We start from the raw sequence: 24,401 nt of genomic DNA, 5'->3' as shown, positions 1-24,401 counted from the left end.
AGAATTTTCGGAATAGATAACCTTCGGAATAGAGAACCGTGTTTTTGCGGAATAGCGAACCTTTAGTAACATTGTACACCCTTGGTCAGTGCACCGATCTACTTTCGCCCCCAGGCACCAAGCAGGGGCGTCGTTAGACCAATCGGATTGGGGGGGGTAAGCGGCATATTTTGCCGACGGAAATATTTTGGTCTGTCTAATACAATTGTGAATTGTAGATCCCAATTTTATTTTTTCACCAGGGCGCTCAAGAATCTAAAAAGTGTGGTGTGTGTGTGTGGGGGGGTGATTATCAAACAAGTTTCCTCAATATTTTCTTTTCATTATTAACTACTTTTACAATAACAATATTGTATAACAACAACTTCCGCACATTGACTTTTGTAATCTGCCGACAATCCTATATGTTTTGCCGACAACCGTCACTTTTACCGAGAACATTAAGAATTGGAGGATACCACCCACCCCCTTCTAGCGGCAGCCCGCAAAGTTATGTCATTTAGGGAGCGGTCATTATTTACGCCAACAAGGGGGGATGGAGGATTTCTATATTTTTTCTCGATTTTTTACGTTCTCCCTTTCAGGTCCCCCCACCAATCAGGTAAACAAAATTGATGTTCTCCTCTCCTAACTAAAAACAAGTCCTTGGTCTTTTTTGTTTTTGATTTGTTTTTATCGAATGCTTTCGGTTGACACTTGTAGGCCTACTGGTTCTCACATTATCCAGTCAGAATTTTACAGCACTAAAGTCATAGATTTACTTTTTAGAGTTAACACGTCACTGTACAACTGATCATGTGATGCCGCGATGTAGGCCTACAAAAGTATAAAAACAAGTTGGAAATTATTATGGAGGGAATGACGTTTCTTGCTTCCCTTTGAACATGAAATTGCTGCAAGAATATCATGAGCGTGCCCAAGGACATCGACAGGGGATCCAGGGGGCTCAATGCTAGGCCTCTGTCGGGGTCCAGAGCATCAGTGGGAAAGCCTCCCCCCCCCGGAAAATTGACATTCGACTATTTTGGACTAATTTGATGCATTCTGGTGTGATTTAGAAAACTAATAATGGTTAAAGGCATATGGCCTATAAAGTTAGGCGCACCATGTGCATAACAGGAGGCTAGATGGGGAGTGACGGATTCAGAAAAATGGATTCTCTTCTTTTAAGTGTGATGCCTGGTTGACCCACAAAAGTGTTTGTGGGGAGTGAAAATGTTTATCATTTGGTGTCGGTTTCACCACAATTTTAGGTTAAAGCAATAAAAAGGGGTCATCGGTTTTGCATGGGGGTAGTAACTTCATATGTTTTGTGTTCATTCAAGACATTTGATTTTTGTTTTTTTTGCAGCTTTGTCCCAAAAATGTAATTTTTACATGGTAAATGTTTGCAAAATGATTTATGCGTCATAGAAAGTATATCAAGTGGCGATGGATATTTGGATCAAAAGTCAATACAAACATTTTTCTGAGACCTCTGGTTTTTGACCTATGAACTCTTGAAATTAATAGTAGGCACTAATGCGTGTTTTCAGTGATGGAGCCTCTTTTATAATCTTGAGCAGTTTCTTGCATTACAAAAGTTTGTATTACACTTTATATTATTGATATACAAGCTTTAATTTTAAGCTATTAGGAGCATTCAAAGTGAAGGCCATATATACTCATTTTAAAGCAAATTCTGCCAGTAAAATATAGCAAATTTCTCAGTAAAATAAAAAAAAATGGGAGTAAATGGGGCACACCGACATCGCCTGGCTAATAATTACTTGGTACACGCAGATATACTAAAATAAATACCAGGGATCGATACACGTGAATGTGCTATGCACGATTTTGATATTCAGACGAAAATCTTTGGATATCGGGGTAGAAAATGATGAATATCTCCCGTAAATGATTTCGTCTGAAGAATCCAGATGTGGTTCCTTGCACTTGAATATACGTGTTGAACATATATGATAGTCGTTAGCTAGCGTCTTGAGAAAGAAGCTCACCAAAATTCTGATTTTATATTGCGTTGGTCCTGCATGGACTACAGCGCGTAGTACAGCTACACTCACTACTCCCGTGGAGGCAGTATAAAAGTCGATGACCATTGACAATGGCGTATACAAGCTTACTTACGCACAATCAAGATCAATTACCCGGCTATTGTGAGTAGCCTTAGTCATGTCCCTCGACTAATTATGCGTCTCAAAGGTCGGAACAAAATGGCCATGCGTGGCTGTGGATTCAACCTACCATGGCGATTTCTGCCATGAAGATATCGGAGCGATGACACTGTGACACCGGTATCCAAAGATGTTCGTCTGAATATCAAAATCGTGCATAGTACATTCACGTGTATCGATCCCGGGTATTTATTTTAGTATATCTGCGTGTACCAAGTAATTATTAGCCAGGCGATGTCGGTGTGTAGGGCCACGATCTAGAGAAGGGGCAAGTTTTTAGAGGAAAATAATAATAATAAAACAATTTTTAAAAATTAAAAAAGAAAGAATATAACACTCACTCAACCCTCTTAAGAATGTAAGCATTAAAATAATACCTGTTCTGGCCCACCAGGATAATAATTTATAATTTTTGCATAATTTCTATATTTTTATAACGTGCGTCACCCAATAGGATTTGCTCACACGTTTAAATAGCTTATACTATATCAAATTATATCAGTGACATTAACAAATATCGTATATTGGACATATTTTTCGTATAATTACTCACGATATCCGCCCATTGGCTTACTGAACAGAACTAGATAATTATTATCTTGTATAATAAAAATCGATGATCGAATATAACTTTTTCGCAAGGTACCGATACCAATATGAATATCCGATTCATAATAAATTGTAAGTATGGGATAGTACTGGACACTTCACCCTGCACACTTTCACCACGTATATTTCCACGCAGCCCGCACACTTTCATCCCAGGACACGCTCATCCCGTACGCATTCGCCCTCTAAATAACAAGCGAAAAAAAAATATGCGAAAAAATCCGGATAAAAGAGCTTTTCCGACAGTGTTACCTCAAAAACGCATAAAAAATATACAGAGCCCAATACGTAACAAAAAATTAGACCCACTCGATTTTTTTCTTTCTTCGATAAATATTAACTGGAGGTCAGGTCATGTCCATATATGCGAAAAAATCCGGATAAAAGAGCTTTTCCGACAGTGTAACCTCCAAAACGCATAACGTAACAAAAAATTAGACCCACTCGAATTTTTTCTTTCTTCGATAAATATTAACCGGAGGTCAAGTCATGTCCATATATGAGAAAAAATCCGGATAAAAGAGCTTTTCCGACAGTGTAACCTCCAAAACGCATACAAAAATGTATAGAGCCCAATACGTAACAAAAAATTAGACCCACTCGAATTTTTTTTTCTTTCTTCGATAAATATTAACCGGATGTCAAGTCATGTCCATATATGAGAAAAAATCCGGATAAAAGAGCTTTTCCGACAGTGTAACCTCCAAAAAGCAATACAAAAATGTATAGAGCCCAATACGTAACAAAAAATTAGACCCACTCGAATTTTTTTCTTTCTTCGATAAATATTAACTGGAGGTCAGGTCATGTCCATATATGCGAAAGAATCCGGATAAAAGAGCTTTTCCGACAGTGTAACCTCCAAAACGCATAAAAAATGTAAAGAGCCCAATACGTAACAAAAAATTAGACCCACTCGAATTTTTTTTCTTTCTTCGATAAATATTAACTGGAGGTCATGTCATGTCCATATATGCGAAAAAATCCGGATAAAGGAGCTTTACCGACAGTGTAACGCATAAAGAATGTATAGAGCCCAATACGTAACAAAAAAATTAGACCCACTCGAATTGTTTTCTTTGTTCGAGAAATATTAACTGGAGGTCAGGTCATGTCCATATATGCAAAAAATCCGGATAAAAGAGCTTTACCGACCGTGTAACGCATAAAGAATGTATAGAGCCCAATACGTAACAAACAATTAGACCCACTCGATTTTGTTTCTTTCTTCGATAAATATTAAATGGAGGTCAGGTCATGTCCATATATGCAAAAAATCCGGATAAAAGAGCTTTTCCGACAGTGTAACTTCCAAAACGCATAAAAAAATGTAAAGAGCCCAATACGTAACAAAAAAATTAGACCCACTCGAATTTTTTTTCTTTCTTCGATAAATTATGACTTGAGGGCAGTTTAAGTCCATGTATGCGAAAAAATCCGGATAAAAGAGCTTTACCGACAGTGTAACCTCCAAAACACATAAAAAATGTATAGAGCCCAATACGTAACAAAAAATTAGACCCACTCGAATTGTTTTCTTTCTTCGATAAATATTAACCGGAGGTCAAGTCATGTCCATATATGCGTAAAAATCCGGATAAAAGAGGTTTTCTGACAGTGTAACCTCCAAAACGCATAAAAAATGCAAAGAGCCCAATACGTAACAAAAAATTAGACCCACTCGAATTTTTTTCTTTCTTCGATAAATATTAACTGGAGGACAGGTCATGTCCATATATGCGAACAAATCCGGATAAAGGAGCTTTACCGACAGTGTAACCCATAAAGAATGTATAGAGCCCAATACGTAACAAAAATTAGACCCATTCGAATTTTTTCTTTCTTCGATAAATATTAACTGGAGGTCAGCTTATGTCCATATATGCGAAAAAATCCGGATAAAAGAGCTTTACTGACAGTGTAACCTCCAAAACACATAAAAAATGTATAGAGCCCAATACGTAACAAAAATCTAGACCCACTCGAATTGTTTTCTTTCTTCGATAAATATTAACCGGAGGTCAAGTCATGTCCATATATGCGAAAAAATCCGGATAAAAGATCTTTTCCGACAGTGTAACCTCTAAAACGCACAAAAAATGTATAGAGCCCAATACGTAACAAAAAAAATCCAGCCGAAAAACACTGACAAATATTTTGTTCTAAAAATACTCAAAATGACTCTAGAAAGAGTCACAAATGACTCAAAATGAGTTACTGGGTCAATATAAAGTAATTCTATAACAAAAACACGCACCAATAACCATAATTTGCTTTAAAAATAACCAGAGCCCAATACGTAACAAGAAAAATTCTATGTCTAAAGGAAAAACACTGTCAATTTTTTTTCTAGAAGACTCAAAATGACTCAAAATGAGTTACTGAGTCAATATAAAGTAATTCTATAACAAAAACATGCACCTAAAACCCATAATTTGCTTTAAAAATAACCAGAGCCCAATACGTAACAAAAAAATTCTAAGTCTAGAGAAAAAACACTGTCAAAATTTTTTTTCTAGAAAAACTCAAAATGACTCAAAAGGATTTACTGAGTCAACATAAAGTAATTCTATAACAAAAACATGCACCTAAAACCCATAATTTGCTTTAAAAATAACCAGAGCCCAATACGTAACAAAAAAATTCTAAGTCTAGAGAAAAAACACTGTCAAATTTTTTTTTCTAGAAAGACTCAAAATGACTCAAAAGGATTTACTGAGTCAATATAAAGTAATTCTATAACAAAAACATGCATTTAATCATGATAATGTCCTTTTAAAATAACCAGAGGCCAATACGTAACAAATAAATTCCAAGTCTAGAGATAAAACACTGTCAAATATTTTGTTCTAGAAAGACTCAAAATGAGTTACTGGGTCAATATAAAGTACTTCTATAAAAACACATGCACATAATATCCATAATTTGCTTGAAAAACAACCGGAGCCCAATACGTAACAAAAAAAATGTATAGAGCCCAATACGTAACAAAAACCACTACAGAGGGAGGGAGTATGAATAAAGTAATTTTAATCAAATTTTAATTTGTTACGTATTGGGCAGGATGAATTATTTTTGCCACTTTTTGTTCTAGGTAGAAGAGGTTGAGCCCAATACGTATCAAATTGATACGTACTGGGATTTTGTTACGTATTGGGCTCTTACAGGCGTGCCGTGTTTGTGTTAAGATGAAGTTGGCAATTCCAGTCCTTGATCGCGATTTAGTTCTGGCAATTTCGTCTTAATCTGGATGGCCTCAAACTGGGGGTACTCTCTATCGTCCTTGGCTAAAACCTTATACAACGCCCTCATTTGACCAAAGGTCGCCAATGGTCAACAAAAGGGCAACTCCATCACAACATCATAGAACTTCTTCTGATGAAGATGTGTGTCACACATCGAAAATTCAAGGTTAGTTGATTTTTTTGTGCTGAAAGTCAGTTTAAACCTTAAAGATATTGTTTTTATTTATTACGTGTACGGATATTTGTTTGTTTGTACGCAGTATAAAGTAGAAAACAACACAGTGTTTACTGCACAGTGTCATCGCCCCGATATCTTCATGGCAGAAATCGCCATGATGGTAGATCGAATCAAATAGCCACGCAATTTGTTCCGACTTGTTAGTTTTGAGACGTATACTGGGCCGAGGGACATCCGACTAAGGCTATTGACAATAGCCCGGTGACTGACCTCTATAGATGTCAGTAAGCGTGGTACGTCATCTGCATATTTAGGCTGCCTCCACCAGTGGTCCACATTGCGCTTGTAACGTGATATGTTTCGTTACCCCGATTGTTTACGAATGAGGGCAGCTGTAATTTTTTTTCTGTTCTGCACATATCTGAATGTTTGTCAGTTTTTGATTTCAAAACGCACTACGACTACCATGTTCTTTCAACACATATATTCAAGTGCAAGCTTTGAAATCGGCTTCTTTAAAAAGAACAAATTACGGGAGATATTCATTATTTTCTACCCCGGCATCCAAAGATTTATCGTCTGAGTATATCAAATCATGCATAGCACATACACGTGTATCGATCCCGGGTATTGATTTTAGTTTCCATGCTGTACAATGTAGTCATTTACCAAGCGATGTCAGTATTTACTGTTCCTGAAGTAATAGAAAGTATCTGCTGGTAAAAATTCCAGGTGTATTTTCACTTGGAAGGTAAGGGTAGTTAGTATTCGGTCATCTTACTTTTTTTCAAGAGCAAGTGCGATGATCCCAGCAGCTATTGGCGCCGAAGCCGATGTCCCAGAAAACTCGTCGGTACAACCATTATGAAGATCAGTAGTTATTATCAGGTGATCATCATTCTGGTCCCCTGTAGGAAAACTGTAAGTGGCGGCCATGACGGCGGAACATTTCTCAGTAAATTGAGGAATCGTGTTGTCTACGATAGAGCCTATTGCAATGGTGCCTATATTATTAACATAACCATCGCAGTTGCAGTCATCGTCGCTGTAACCACCATTGCCCGCGGCCCAGACAAATATATTGCCTTTGCCATTACGACCCTGTACAAAAAAAAGAAGCGCGGAAATGTAGTCTTAATGTCAAGGGTATTATAGAGGAAAAGGAAATAGAAAAAACTTAAAAGGGTACTTCCAGTTTAAAGGATTTTTTGATTGCGAGTTTCATTATAGATGACAAAAAGGGTTCTTTAAGGGGTTTTTTGTGGTAATTTTAATTCTATAAACTGTTCATTTGTGTGCAAATTGAGGGCGCTATTTACATATATTTTAAATTTGTTTTGCGTTTTGCGTTACGTTTCATGATAAAAGGTTTTTTTGAAAATTCCCTTGTCATTTGTTAGTCTGTTTGCTGATGTTCTAATACAATTTTACAAGTGTCTACCCCTTGTGAAGATGCAAACAACTTTTTAGATAAATAGCGCCAACGTTGTTCAACTTTTCTTTAAAAATGACCCAGTTTTACATGCCATCAAACAACCGTGACCGAGGAACATGAGGAATCAGGAACATAGCTGAACCAAAGCTATTATTTTGATATACCTTCTCTAAGGCGATTTCAATGGCATCATAAGCAAGTTCTTCGGGACCTTCCAGTGTCATGCCGTTATCTGAAGGGCCCCAACTAGCGCTGTAGATATCAATGTAATCATTCCTATGTCCAAATGCTCGAGCTTCTGTTGCATCCGTTACATCACCATCTAGTACACATATACCTGTGTGAAAAGAACCAACCGAGAACACTGTACGTTAAATTTCATCTGCCTGAGTTGCTAAACAATATGTCGAGTATGATGTGGGGCCTATCGTTATGAATTCGGCAGATGGCCGAATCCGGCTTTCATTTTACTCATGCATTACTTTTGAATTAGAGAACTAGAGATCAATGCTGTACACAACAGAGGAAGCATATAAATTTTTAACGGAGATCAGATGATAACAGCATGATAAGTAATCAAAAGAGGGTGGCATACAGGGTTAGCTAACGGTGCGTCGCAGTACAGTCAACGACGATAACCGTTTAAAAATCGATATGCTGCCCTCTATATAGGTAAAGCATTGATCCCTTGTTCTCTAATTCAAAACTAATGCATGCGTAACATAAATTTACCAAAAGCCGTATCCGGATTCGGCCGTCTGCCGAATTCATAACGAATTATAATACTATACAAACCAGTTTCTTAAACCTGAATACTTTTTGTACACAATAATTAATTAATTTTTTCAACGTAAATATAGTTTTAAAAACAAGGTAAGCGTGACAGAACGTCCAATGGGGAATAACAGAGAAGGTGTAAATAAAGTTTAAAACCCGACGTTTGAATATTATAAAACTTCTCTTTTTTCTAGGGATAAAAAAGTAGAGACCAGCTCTAATCATATCAATATGAGTTCGGCAGATAACCGAATCCATATTCGACTTTTGGTAAATTCATGTTATACATGAACTATTTTGAATTAGTGAACAAAGGATTAACGCTTTCGCTCTAGAGGGCAGCATATCATTTTTTTTTATGAGCGGTGATAATCGTCAACAATACTGTGCTGCACCGTTAGCTAACCCTGTGAACCGCACTCTTTCGCTTACACCGATAATACCATTCCAACGTATCTAGTAAAACAAAAAGCAATTTTACCAAAATTCACACGAATGCACAACAATGATACACTGTTTGATTAAGTTAACAAATTCAAAGTCTTTAAAGAAAAGTATGATATGCTTGGACAATATACGGGCATATAAACATGCATGCATACATCAACAAATTACAAGACAATAAAGTAGTTGACAGATGGACAATTTTGTCCTGCGTATTTTGATACCTCATTCGGCACGATATGACTTTATTCCCTAAAGTTATACATATTTTTATACCGATAGGCCCCTACTTCCCGAAGTCGTAAAGCACATACCCCCGTACCGCCTACCTCCAATTTTTGCGTTGTACGCCACTCCTACTCCACAGATTCCATTGTTAGCTTCCGCTGCTATCTCACCTGCACACCGTGTTCCATGGCTGCGTAAAATATGTTTATACCAATATTTAATTTGATTATAAACAACAATCAGATGGGGGGGAGGTTGATAACTGTAGGGGGAGGGGCAAAGCTGGTTGTTATTTTTCAATCAGATAGTCGGAGACCTGATTTAGTAGTGTAATCTCTGAAAACCAAATTCTGCCAAAATATACAAGTATTTTTGGTAAGTTCAAACTTTCTTGGTAGCTAGGCCAATTTCATCATCATAATCTACTTCACTTGTCTTCTTCAAAGTTCACACTTAGTTATATGACATTTGTTTATCGGTAACCAAATTGCATTTTAACCATTTCATATTTTTCTTATAACAAATTTAAGTAATACAATTTAAATAATAACACCATGATTAACCTAAGCCGACACGTACAGTAATACTGGCTGGCGCGCGCCATCTTGTACGATGTGCGGTTTCTATACTCACATTTACAAGTTTCAATAATAATAGAGAGTGCGCTTTCATTTTTCTGGGCGTCGCCATTTTGCGCAATTTGCGGTCTAAAAGTGCATAATTATACAAATTTATTAATTGCCATTGTTACGAGCCGTAATGACTCAACATGCTCAAGGCCAAAATCACATTTTCCCATTCCTCACACGAATGCACAACGAAAAACACATGCACTATTTGATTAACTAAGTTATTGATATCTAAATCTTTAATGAAAAATCAAATATGATTGATGATTGTATACATGAACAATAAACATGATAAAGGCACATACAATCGCACTAATAACTACTACTTAAACTGGTAGTCTTCTTCTTGTTGATTACAAAGTTCTGTTGCACTCAATGTTCTGGACGACTGATGTATATCCATATATTCATCAAAGTCTACTGCACACTGGAATTATATGTCCTTTGCGTATAAAATCCTCGCGCAGATGCTAATTCCCAAAATGCTATTGCTTTTAATACCAAGCACTCAAATCTTCCGGAAAATAGGCTTTTTCTTGCACTGATCCACTTTATTGACAGTTGTGTTGTTTATTAACCACACTCCAGCAAGTTGACAGAAGAATATTAATCCCTTTGGGATGAGCACTTTTGTGTACTCAAGATCTGTTTCGTTGCTGCCTTAATAGCACACCATTGGCTATGCAAACTGGTACACAGGTACATCTGTCTTTAAGCACATTTACTTCCAATACATAGAAAGCCTACATTCACATTCTAACTCAGATCTGCCAAGAGAAACGGTCCCTTCTCTCTCTTAACCAAAGTGAAAAAACTGGAAATTCCCTCAGCTATAATTATTTCTATCACTTCTACCTTATTACATCCACGGGACATATCATAGTTATGTCTCAATGTGACCATTGTATTGAATGATGTGAGAAAGTTCCGTTGATGTAATAAGGTAGAAGTGATATAAATAATTATAGTTGGGGGAATTTCCAGTGGTTTCACTTTGGTATGTAAGAGAGTCGTCAGCCGAGACAGTCTTTCACTGTTATGCAATACGTATATTCCATTACGGGAAGGTATTCCGGACAAACTGGTTTCCGGTAGAGACCAGAATCCACGTATTTGTTTTTGATACAGTCTGTAGTGAAGGTCAATACGCTCACTTAAAATTATCATGTTCTTTCAACACATATATTCAAGTGTAAGCCTTTTAATTGGGTTCTTTAGAAACCAAAAATGGAGAGAGATATTTATCATTTTCTACCCCGGTATCCCAAGATCTATTGTCTGAAAATCAATGCACGTGTATCGTTTTCCATAGAAGATACACGTGTATTGATTTAGTTTCCCTGCCTGTACAATATAATTCGTCGCTGTTTTGACATACTGTCGTATGACGATTTTAGGGCAAAATGAGTTATCTAAACTTTCAAAATCTGTGAATGAAACTCTATATATTCGCAGAGTTTTGAGACATAAATGTAATTAGTTAATGAAATATGGCACTAATTAGTGTGATACGACATGGTTTTTATGTAACCCCCCTAAAACGTCATTCTGACATTATGACTAACAGTCGTATCATGATACGTCGCCATAGGCCACCGTGTAACTGCAGTTGCCTATTATTATCATTATTAATACATAGGTTGTCAAATTGTGCATTATTTTGGCACACTGTCGAATGAGTTTGCAAATTAATTACTTCTAATTAGTGAATGAATAAAAAGTTTGTATTATGTTGAGAACAAAGACAGATATATTATTGATTATATTCTTTGATAATAATAAACATATTTTACTTTGGGGCTCTCCAGTGGGTCTTCAAAAATTGGAAAAACTTAAAATGCGATTTTCTCAAAACTGTATTTTTCGTCATACGACAGTTTGTCAAAACAGCGATGAATTATTTACCAGGCGTTGTCGCTGTGCCCTGTCTGATGGTGACAGGCGACTGCGTTTTAGGCGAATTTTCAAAAAATTTGGTAAAGTGATGCCCTCTCACTTTCAGCAGAGACAAATGCCCTCAAATAACACGAATTGGGCTCCTTTTGACTATTTCCCCACAAAAGCACCCAATTTTTCACAGAATTGAAAGTCAGTTTTCAAGAGTCTAGGTTTCATATCTCCGTACATATTGTTTTAAGACACTCAAGATAGTTGGTGATATGCTCTACATAAACATACTAAACATCTCAAAAAAAAGTAACTAACCCCCCTTAAATAATGACCATTATTCAAAAACGGGCGATTGTATTACAAACTGTAAAATCCGTTGGAAGCAGAATTCTTTTCCACACATTTTGACACCTCATTTGTAGCAATATTATTGATTAAGTATTGACGTCACATCGTACATTTAAATCAATGAAACCCAAGATTTGAAAGTTGCCGTAAATTGTATTGATTTTGTATTTAGTATAATGGAAGGAAATCTGTGTAATCATATATGTTTTTGTATTGTTTGTAAGTGCAACCTGGACCTCACTACATTAAATTGACCGGTGTTTTATTGTTTTCTGGGCTATCGTATCAAATGAGATGTCAAAATGCGCAGAAATAAATTCTGCTTCAAACGCATTTTACAGATTTGCAATACAATAGTCCCTTTTTGAATAATGACCATTTTTAAGGTGGGTTAGTTACTTTTATATATATATATATATATATGTTTAGAAAAATATGTTGTATTTTCGGGCCCCACCTACTTGTTGAAATCGGTTTCATCGTACTCAGGAAGTGGGTCATTAATGTTGGCATTATAATTATAGCTAGCCTCCTTGTCGTAGTTTCGTACTAAGTCATCGTTTGTGTATTCCAGTCCTAAAATGAGTATAAAAGATATAAACACATGATATAAAGTCCCCACTAGTTTAACTTTAAGCACAAATAATTCTGTGGCGGGGAGCGTAGCCAGCGGGGGGTGGGGGGGGGGTGGTGGACACCTAAAATGGGGACGGCGAAATGGAGAATGGGGACGAGAAGAAGGGGAGAAAAGAGAAAAAGAAGAGGAAGCCCAGAGAAGAGAGAATGAGAATGGAATGAAATGGGAAGGAGAGGGAAAGAGAAGGGAAAGGGAGGAAGGGCAGGGGGGGGGCGAAAAGGAAAACGGAGGAGAGGGAGTGTAAAAATAGGGACGATACTGAGGTTCCCCCAGACGGATAATGCTGGATACGTGCCTTCTGTGGCCCCCATGCATAAACCTGATATCCCACAATTTCACAATTTTTGAGTTGTAGTCATGGACGTGCAGAGTAACACTATATCTATCTTTGCTAAAAACCCAACAGCCTAGATAACCAAACCTTTTAGCTATAGAGGGCAGTATTATTTTTCACACATACGTTCATGCACTGCTGAGTAAAAACTTGATTTTTCTCAGATTAGTGTCTGTGTGCATAGAGTCTATGCTGTGTGGAATATCAGGTTCATTCATGTGGCCACAGGATTAAAAGAAATGAGATTGAAATTAAGGTGAAGAGAATTCTGTTAGCTGCAAAATGATGCCACACTATGTATTAAAATAGTAAGTTACGACAAAGCGTCCCCTCTGAATGAAAAAAAATATAATGGTGGTGGTGCTACAACCATCCATCCAGGGACAGCTGAATGACAAGAAATAAAAATAAAATCCCTTTAAAAGGTTCAACGCCACTTATTATCCATTACATGGTTTTAAATGGGAAAATGATTAATTTTCTCATATTCAAAATTCTCACAGTTAAACGCTGCTAATATCAAGTGAAAATATATGATTTAGATGCCTAATGATCAAAAACCTCAACATTGGTTGACCTGAGACTTTTCTTGCTTTAACGCACTGAACCGTAATCACCTTAAAATGGCAGTGCGCCCTCGAAACTGAAAGTTATAATATGGTAGGCCGAATATTTGCTAAAAGCTGATGCCTTGCGGATGAATTTGGTTAATATTACAACAAAAATGTCATATGATAAGAGAAAATATACCATTTCGAAGTATCAAACCCCAAAATATACTTTTTTGGTTATATAACTTGATCAATTCCGGTGATTTTAAAGCAGTCTTTTCAGATGCCATGTAAACAAATAGTTACTCGTCGTATTTCCATGCATCGCACAGGACTATTAGTGGTGTATGACCTAAACTCCAGTCATATCCTTGATTTTCATCTCTTTATTTGAGACCCGTCACATCCTTGATCCCTATTTCTTCATACTATATACTATTCAATGTTAACATATGTAATTCTATACTATAGCCCAGTTCCATCCTTGATCTTCATCTCATCATTTGAGACCCGTCACATCCTTGATCCCTATTTCTTCATACTATAAACACTATTCAATGTTAACATATGAAATTCTATACTATGAGCCCAGTTCCATCCTTGATCATCATCTCATCATTTGATATCCGACACATCCTTGATCCCTATTTCTTCATACTACATACACTATTCAATGTTAATATATGCAATTCTATACTATAGCCCAGTTACATCCTTGATCTTCATCTCCGTCATTAGCGACCCGTCACATCCTTGATCTCTATTTCTTCATACTACATACACTATTCAATGTTAACATGTGCAATTCTATACTATAGCCCAGTTCTATCCTTGATCTTCATCTCATCATTTGATATCCGACACATCCTTGATCCCTATTTCTTCATACTACACTAGTCAATGTTAACATATGCAATTCTATACTATAGCCCAGTCACATCCCTGATCCCTATTTCTTCATACTATATACACTATTCAATGTTAACATGTGCAATTCTATACTATAGCCCAATTCCATCCTTGATCTTCATCTCTTTACTTGAGCCCCGCCACATCCTTGATCCCTATTTCTTCACACTATACTATTCAATGCTAACATGTGCAATTCTATACTATGAGCCCAGTTCCATCCTTGATCTTCATCTCATCATTTGATATCCGACACATCCTTGATCCCTATTTCTTCATACTATATACACTATTCAATGTTAACATGCGCAATTCTATACTATAGCCCAGTCACATCCTTGATCTTCATTTCTTTATTTGAGCGCGCCCCGCCACATCCTTGATCCCTATTTCTTCATACTATATACACTATTCAATGTTAACATATGCAATTCTATACTATAGCCCAGTTCCATCCTTGATCTTCATCTCATCATTTGAGATCCGTCACATCCTTGATCCCTATTTCTTCATACTACACTATTCAATGTTAACATATGCAATTCTATACTAATTCTATACTGCTTAATCTGTATTCTCGTAAAAGTATTTGTGTTTTCGTCGTTTGCCATTTTTCTTCTCAATTAGATGTCGCTTTTGCGATTTTTTTGAGTATTTGTTTAGATTTAGATACTATAGCCCAGTCACATCCTTGATCTTCATCTCATTATTTGATATCCGACACATCCTTGATCCCTATTTCTTCATACTATATACACTATTCAATGTTAACATGTGCAATTCTATACTATAGCCCAATTCCATCCATGATCTTCATCTCATCATTGGATATCCGACACATCCTTGATCCCTATTTCTTCATACTATATACACTATTCAATATTAACATGTGCAATTCTATACTATAGCCCAATTCCATCCTTGATCTTCATCTCATCATTTGAGACCCGTCACATCCTTGATCCCTATTTCTTCATACTATGTACACTATTCAATGTTAACATGTGCAATTCTATACTATAGCCCAATTCCATCCTTGATCTTCATCTCATCATTTGAGACCCGTCACATCCTTGATCCCTATTTCTTCATACTACACTAGTCAATGTTAACATGTGCAATTCTATATAATAGCCCAATTCCATCCTTGATCTTCATCTCTTTACTTGAGCCCCGCCACATCCTTGATCCATATTTCTTCATACTACACTATTCAATGCTAACATGTGCAATTCTATACTATGAGCCCAGTTCCATCCTTGATCTTCATCTCATCATTTGATATCCGACACATCCTTGATCCCTATTTCTTCATACTATATACACTATTCAATGTTAACATGTGCAATTCTCTACTATAGCCCAATTCCATCCTTGATCTTCATCCCATCATTTGAGACCCGTCACATCCTTGATCTTCATCTCATCATTATTTTGATACCCGACACATCCTTGATCCCTATTTCTTTATACTATATACACTATTCAATGTTAACATGTACAATTCTATACTATAGCCCAGTTCCATCCTTGATCTTCATCTCATCATTTGAGACCCGTCACATCCTTGATCCCTATTTCTTCATACTACACTAGTCAATGTTAACATGTGCAATTCTATACTATAGCCCAATTCCATCCTTGATCTTCATCTCTTTACTTGAGCCCCGCCACATCCTTGATCCCTATTTCTTCATACTACACTATTCAATGCTAAAATGTGCAATTCTATACTATGAGCCCAGTTCCATCCTTGATCTTCATCTCATCATTTGATATCCGACACATCCTTGATCCCTATTTCTTCATACTATATACACTATTCAATGTTAACATGTGCAATTCTCTACTATAGCCCAGTCACATCCTTGATCTTCATTTCTTTATTTGAGCGCGCCCCGCCACATCCTTGATCCCTATTTTTTCATACTACACTAGTCAATGTTAACATATGCAATTCTATACTAATTCTATACTGTTTAATCTGTATTCTCGTAAAAGTATTTGTGTTTTCGTCGTAGGCCATTTTTCTTCTCAATTAGATGTCGCTTTTGCGATTTTATTGAGTATTTGTTTAGATTTAGATACTATAGCCCAGTCACATCCTTGATCTTCATCTCATTATTTGATATCCGACACATCCTTGATCCCTATTTCTTCGTACTACACTAGGCAAAGTTAACATGTGCAATTCTATACTATAGCCCAATTCCATCCTTGATCTTCATCCCATCATTTGAGACCCGTCACATCCTTGATCTTCATCTCATCATTATTTTGATACCCGACACATCCTTGATCCCTATTTCTTCATACTATATACACTATTCAATGTTAACATGTACAATTCTATACTATAGCCCAGTTCCATCCTTGATCTTCATCTCATCATTTGAGACCCGTCACATCCTTGATCCCTATTTCTTCATACTACACTAGTCAATGTTAACATGTGCAATTCTATACTATAGCCCAATTCCATCCTTGATCTTCATCTCTTTACTTGAGCCCCGCCACATCCTTGATCCCTATTTCTTCATACTACACTATTCAATGCTAACATGTGCAATTCTATACTATGAGCCCAGTTCCATCCTTGATCTTCATCTCATCATTTGATATCCGACACATCCTTGATCCCTATTTCTTCATACTATATACACTATTCAATGTTAACATGTGCAATTCTCTACTATAGCCCAGTCACATCCTTGATCTTCATTTCTTTATTTGAGCGCGCACGCCACATCCTTGATCCCTATTTCTTCATACTACACTAGTCAATGTTAACATATGCAATTCTATACTAATTCTATACTGTTTAATCTGTATTCTCGTAAAAGTATTTGTGTTTTCGTCGTAGGCCATTTTTCTTCTCAATTAGATGTCGCTTTTGCGATTTTATTGAGTATTTGTTTAGATTTAGATACTATAGCCCAGTCACATCCTTGATCTTCATCTCATCATTTGAGATCCGTCACATCCTTGATCCCTATTTCTTCATACTACACTATTCAATGTTAACATATGCAATTCTATACTAATTCTATACTGTTTAATCTGTATTCTCGTAAAAGTATTTGTGTTTTCGTCGTAGGTCATTTTTCTTCTCAATTAGATGTCGCTTTTGCGATTTTATTGAGTATTTGTTTAGATTTAGATACTATAGCCCAGTCACATCCTTGATCTTCATCTCATTATTTGATATCCGACACATCCTTGATCCCTATTTCTTCGTACTACACTAGGCAAAGTTAACATATGCAATTCTATACTATAGCCCAATTCCATCCTTGATCTTCATCCCATCATTTGAGACCCGTCACATCCTTGATCTTCATCTCATCATTATTTTGATACCCGACACATCCTTGATCCCTATTTCTTCATACTATATACACTATTCAATGTTAACATGTACAATTCTATACTATAGCCCAGTTCCATCCTTGATCTTCATCTCATCATTTGAGACCCGTCACATCCTTGATCCCTATTTCTTCATACTACACTAGTCAATGTTAACATGTGCAATTCTATACTATAGCCCAATTCCATCCTTGATCTTCATCTCTTTACTTGAGCCCCGCCACATCCTTGATCCCTATTTCTTCATACTACACTATTCAATGCTAACATGTGCAATTCTATACTATGAGCCCAGTTCCATCCTTGATCTTCATCTCATCATTTGATATCCGACACATCCTTGATCCCTATTTCTTCATACTATATACACTATTCAATGTTAACATGTGCAATTCTATATTATATAACACCTAAGTAGATCCTTGTCATTTGATTGGTTGATTGTTGGTCACATGTCATTCAATAAATAAACTATTTTACGGCCTACGTCACTACCGTGGAATTTGGTTATATGCGCCGTGCATTTTCGTTATATGCACTGTGCATTTTCGTTATATTCCGTACGTTCTATTGCACGGCTAGATTTAATACACGGTGTGTTTTTTTCAGTCCGATCGGCGAACAGTATGCATAGCATAGGCCCTACCGTGTTACGGGCTATTTAAAACAACAAACTTAATTTGCGGCAATTCTGGATGAATATTTTTGAAGAAATATAATCCACATCTACAAGGAAAGCCGCGAATAGCCATATTCCGAATTGTTTTTCTTTGGGGAAAGAAAAAGTAGAAAACAAGAAAAGTGAAAAGGTAAGCTTACAATACGCATTGGTTAGGCCCGGTGGCTAGGACTAGGTAAGCTTAAATTCTATTTTACTACGTAGCAAACGCCTGGTATAAATAATAATAGACCCTTAAAATAATACTTTTGAATAGCTTATTTTTGGGTGATACAAGAATGTATTGCTAAAAAAAGCCATATTTGTCTACGATTCGTACAATATTTTAACTCCTGCAAAGCCATTACAATCAACAAATCAAATAACAAAGATCTATTTAGATGTTATATAAAACAAATAATGAATGTTTTTCATTCGTGCAATGGAAAGAATATTTTCATTCGTTGAAAAATGGAATGTTCCATTCAACTCAGCTTCGCTTCGTTGAATGGAACATTCCATTTTTCAACTCATGAAAATATTCTTACCATTGCACTCATAAACATTCATTATTTGTATACTATAGCCCAGTCACATCCTTGATCTTCATTTCTTTATTTGAGCGCGCCCCGCCACATCCTTGATCCCTATTTTTTCATACTACACTATTCAATGTTAACATATGCAATTCTATACTAATTCTATACTGTTTAATCTGTATTCTCGTAAAAGTATTTGTGTTTTCGTCGTAGGCCATTTTTCTTCTCAATTAGATGTCGCTTTTGCGATTTTATTGAGTATTTGTTTAGATTTAGATACTATAGCCCAGTCACATCCCTGATCTTCATCTCATTATTTGATATCCGACACATCCTTGATCCCTATTTCTTCATACTATATACACTATTCAATGTTAACATGTGCAATTCTATACTATAGCCCAATTCCATCCTTGATCTTCATCTCATCATTTGAGACCCGTCACATCCTTGATCCCTATTTCTTCATACTACACTAGGCAAAGTTAACATATGCAATTCTATACTATAGCCCAATTCCTTCCTTGATCTTCATCTCATCATTTGAGACCCGTCACATCCTTGATACCTATTTCTTCATACTACACTATTCAATGCGAACATGTGCAATTCTATACTATGAGCCCAGTTCCATCCTTGATCTTCATCTCATCATTTGATATCCGACACATCCTTGATCCCTATTTCTTCATACTATATACACTATTCAATGTTAACATGTGCAATTCTATACTATAGCCCAATTCCATCCTTGATCTTCATCTCATCATTTGAGACCCGTCACATCCTTGATCCCTATTTCTTCATACTACACTAGTCAATGTTAACATGTGCAATTCTATACTATAGCCCAGTTCCATCCTTGATCTTCATCTCATAATTTAAGACCCGTCACATCCTTGATCCCTATTTCTTCATACTACACTAGTCAATGTTAACATATGCAATTCTATACTATAGCCCAATTCCATCCTTGATCTTCATCCCATCATTTGAGACCCGTCACATCCTTGATCCCTATTTCTTCATACTACACTATTCAATGTAAACATATGCAATTCTATACTATAGCCCAGTTCCATCCTTGATCTTCATCTCATCATTTGAGACCCGTCACATCCTTGATCCCTATTTCTTCATACTATACTGCGCCAATAAAGTATCCTTACAGTTGGAAAAATAATCACAATTCCCAAACTGAACAATATTGGGGTAAATTTGTTTTCTTAATAGATGCACTAGCTATTCCTGCACATTATGACACCACATTGAATCCAATGTGACCTCAAGAAGCAAAGTTACAAGCATTTGATTAGACGAAGGTCCAGTTTTGAAAGTGACAAACTGGCCTATTCAAAACTCCACAGACTAGACATCTGGTTTGAGATTGGTGAATGGCTAATTTATGCGTTTGGCTTTAATTTAAAACAAAAGGAACAAAAGAAAACTGAAACTAAAGAACTGACAAATAAAATGAAAGTTATGAAAAGTACAGAAAAGTAAAAACTGAAATAAAAACTGCTTTAAATAACGCTTCATTGAAGAAACTGTGTTGTCTCTTTGTTGCGCTTGTTGGAATCTTTTTTGCGCTTTGTATAGGCCAGTTTGTCACGTTTAAAACTGGACCTTCGTCTATTCAATTGTTTGTAACTTTACTTCTTGAGGTCACATTGGATTCAATGAGGTGTCATAATGTGCAAGATTAGCTAGTGCATCTATTAAAAAAACAAATTTACCCCAATATTGTTCAGTTTTGAAATTGTGATTATTTTTCCAAGTGTAAGGATACTTTATTGGCGCGGAGATATACACTATTCAATGTTAACATGTGCAATTCTATACTATAGCCCAGTCACATCCTTGATCTTCATTTCTTTATTTGAGCGCGCCCCGCCACATCCTTGATCCCTATTTCTTCATACTACACTAGTCAATGTTAACATATGCAATTCTATACTATAGCTCAGTTCCATCCTTGATCTTCATCTCATCATTTGAGACCCGTCACATCCTTGATCCCTATTTCCTCATACTACACTATTCAATGTTAACATATGCAATTCTATACTATAGCCCAGTCACATCCTTGATCTTCATCTCATTATTTGATATCCGACACATCCTTGATCCCTATTACTTCATACTATATACACTATTCAATGTTGACATGTGCAATTCTATACTATAGCCCAATTCCATCCTTGATCTTCATCTAATCATTTGATATCCGACACATCCTTGATCCCTATTTCTTCATACTATATACACTATTCAATGTTAACATATATATGCAATTCTATACTATAGCCCAATTCCATCCTTGATCTTCATCTCATCATTTGAGACCCGTCACATCCTTGATCCCTATTTCTTCATAATACACTAGTCAATGTTAACATGTGCAATTCTATACTATAGCCCAGTTCCATCCTTGATCTTCATCTCATCATTTGAGACCCGTCACATCCTTGATCCCTATTTCTTCATACTACACTAGGCAAAGTTAACATATGCAATTCTATACTATAGCCCAATTCCATCCTTGATCTTCATCTCATCATTTGAGACCCGTCACATCCTTGATTCCTATTTCTTCATACTACACTAGTCAATGTTAACATATGCACTATAGCCCAGTCACATCCTTGATCTTCATCTCATCATTTGAGACCCGTCACATCCTTGATCCCTATTTCTTCATACTACACTATTCAATGTTAACATATGCAATTCTATACTATAGCCCAGTTCCATCCTTGATCTTCATACTATATACACTATTCAATGTTACCATATGCAATTCTATACTGTAGCCCAGTTACATCCTTGATCTTCATCTCATCATTTGATACCCGTCACATCATTGATCCCTATTTCTTCATACTATACACTATTCAATGTTAACATATGTAATTCTATACTATAGCCCAGTTCCATCCTTGATCTTCATCTCATCATTTGAGACCCGTCACATCCTTGATCCCTATTTCTTCATACTACACTAGTCAATGTTAACATATGCAATTCTATACTATAGCCCAGTTCCATCCTTGATCATCATCTCATCATTTGAGACCCGCCACATCCTTGATCCCTATTTCTTCACACTACACTTTTCAATGTTAACATGTGCAATTCTATACTATAGCCCAGTTCCATCCTTGATCATCATCTCATCATTTGATATCCGTCACATCCTTGATCCCTATTTCTTCATACTACACTATTCAATGTTAACATATGCAATTCTATACTATAGCCCAGTTCCATCCTTGATCTTCATCTCATCATTTGAGACCCGTCACATCCTTGATCCCTATTTCTTCATACTACACTAGTCAATGTTAACATATGCAATTCTATACTATAGCCCAGTTCCATCCTTGATCATCATCTCATCATTTGAGCCCCGCCACATCCTTGATCCCTATTTCTTCACACTACACTTTTCAATGTTAACATGTGCAATTCTATACTATAGCCCAGTTCCATCCTTGATCATCATCTCATCATTTGATATCCGTCACATCCTTGATCCCTATTTCTTCATACTACACTAGTCAATGTTAACATATGCAATTCTATACTATAGCCCAGTTCCATCCTTGATCTTCATCATATCATTTGAGACCCGTCACATCCTTGATCCCTATTTCTTCATACTACACTAGTCAATGTTAACATATGCAATTCTATACTATAGCCCAGTTCCATCCTTGATCTTCATCTCATCATTTGATATCCGTCACATCCTTGATCCCTATTTCTTCATACTACACTATTCAATGTTAACATATGCAATTCTATACTATAGCCCAATTCCATCCTTGATCTTCATCTCATCATTTGATATCCGTCACATCCTTGATCCCTATTTCTTCATACTACACTAGTCAATGTTAACATATGTAATTCTATACTATAGCCCAGTTCCATCCTTGATCATCATCTCATCATTTGATATCCGTCACATCCTTGATCCCTATTTCTTCATACTATATACACTATTCAATGTTACCATATGCAATTCTATACTGTAGCCCATGCAGTTCCATCCTTGATCATCATCTCATCATTTGAGACCCGTCACATCCTTGATCCCTATTTCTTCATACTATATACACTATTCAATGTTAACATATGTAATTCTATACTATAGCCCAGTTCCATCCTTGATCTTCATCTCATCATTTGAGACACGTCACATCCTTGATCCCTATTTCTTCATACTATATACACTATTCAATGTTAACATATGCAATTCTATACTATAGCCCAATTCATCCTTGATCTTCATCTCATCATTTGATACCCGTCACATCCTTGATCCCTATTTCTTCATACTATAAACACTATTCAATGTTAACATATGTAATCCTATACTATAGCCCAATTCCATCCTTGATCTTCATCTCATCATTTGAGACCCGTCACATCCTTGATCCATATTTCTTCATACTACACTAGTCAATGTTAACACATGCAATTATATACTATAGCCCAGTCACATCCTTGATCTTCATCTCATCATTTGTGACCCATCACATCCTTGATCTCTATTTCTTCATACTACACTAGTCAATGTTAACATCTGTAATTCTATAAAGTAGCCCAATTCCATCCTTGATCTTCATCTCATCATTTGAGACCCGTCACATCATTGATCCCTATTTCTTCATACTATATACACTATTCAATGTTAACATATGTAATTCTATACTATAGCCCAGTCACATCCTTGATCTTCATCTCATCATTTGATACCCGTCACATCCTTGATCCCTCAACGGAGTACAGTTGAGCAAATCATGAGTCTACGTATGTCAATTGATGCATGCCAGTCTAGGAAACGAAGTCTAGTGGTGATTTTGTAGACTTTTCCAAGGCCTTTGACTGTGTTGATCGAGAAGCCTTAAAAGCCATCCTGGCTTTCTACAACACTCCTGCGTCTTTCATCAATGCAATTATGTCCCTATACACAGACACCGCTGCACGCGTCCGCACATCATCGGGCTACACCGACGAATTCGACACAACATCGGGAGTACTTCAGGGAGACACTATAGCCCCTTACTTATTTGTCATCGTCATGGACTACATAATGCGCACATCTCTTAAACCCGACGACGGCTACACTGTGAGAAGGCGCATGTCCACACGACACCCTGCTATTAGAATCCCTGCTCTCGCATACGCCGATGATGCCGCACTGCTTGCAGATAGTGGAGAGGCTGCCCAGCGCCAATTGCAACGTTTCGAGTCAGCATCCGCAAAAGTTGGCCTTCGCCTTAATGCCAGTAAAACAAAAGTCATGTTTATTGGCGACACTCCTCACATGGACATTCACACAACATCGGGTACCACCCTGATGGTCTGCGATGACTTTAATTACTTAGGCTGTAACGTGGCAGATAACACTAGTGCTTTCCAGCGAAGGAGACAGGTTG

General features: G+C 36.6%; 1 protein-coding gene across 1 annotated transcript in view; it reads right to left on the bottom strand.

The window, feature by feature from the left end:
* LOC140144075 (neuroendocrine convertase 1-like) overlaps positions 1 to 24,401 on the bottom strand; it is a 59,859-nt gene that overhangs the window by 16,542 nt on the left and 18,916 nt on the right. Inside the window, exons 5-8 of the mRNA XM_072165912.1 lie at positions 12,419 to 12,533; positions 9,192 to 9,280; positions 7,806 to 7,978; positions 6,988 to 7,307 (exon numbers count right to left, since the gene is read on the bottom strand). Coding sequence (XP_072022013.1) covers positions 6,988 to 7,307; positions 7,806 to 7,978; positions 9,192 to 9,280; positions 12,419 to 12,533 — 697 coding nt within the window. The remainder of the gene's footprint in view (positions 1 to 6,987; positions 7,308 to 7,805; positions 7,979 to 9,191; positions 9,281 to 12,418; positions 12,534 to 24,401) is intronic.

This window comes from Amphiura filiformis, unplaced genomic scaffold (assembly GCF_039555335.1).
Source record: "Amphiura filiformis unplaced genomic scaffold, Afil_fr2py scaffold_38, whole genome shotgun sequence".
Lineage (NCBI taxonomy): Eukaryota > Metazoa > Echinodermata > Ophiuroidea > Amphilepidida > Amphiuridae > Amphiura > Amphiura filiformis.
This window is presented reverse-complemented; position numbering and strand designations above follow the sequence as displayed.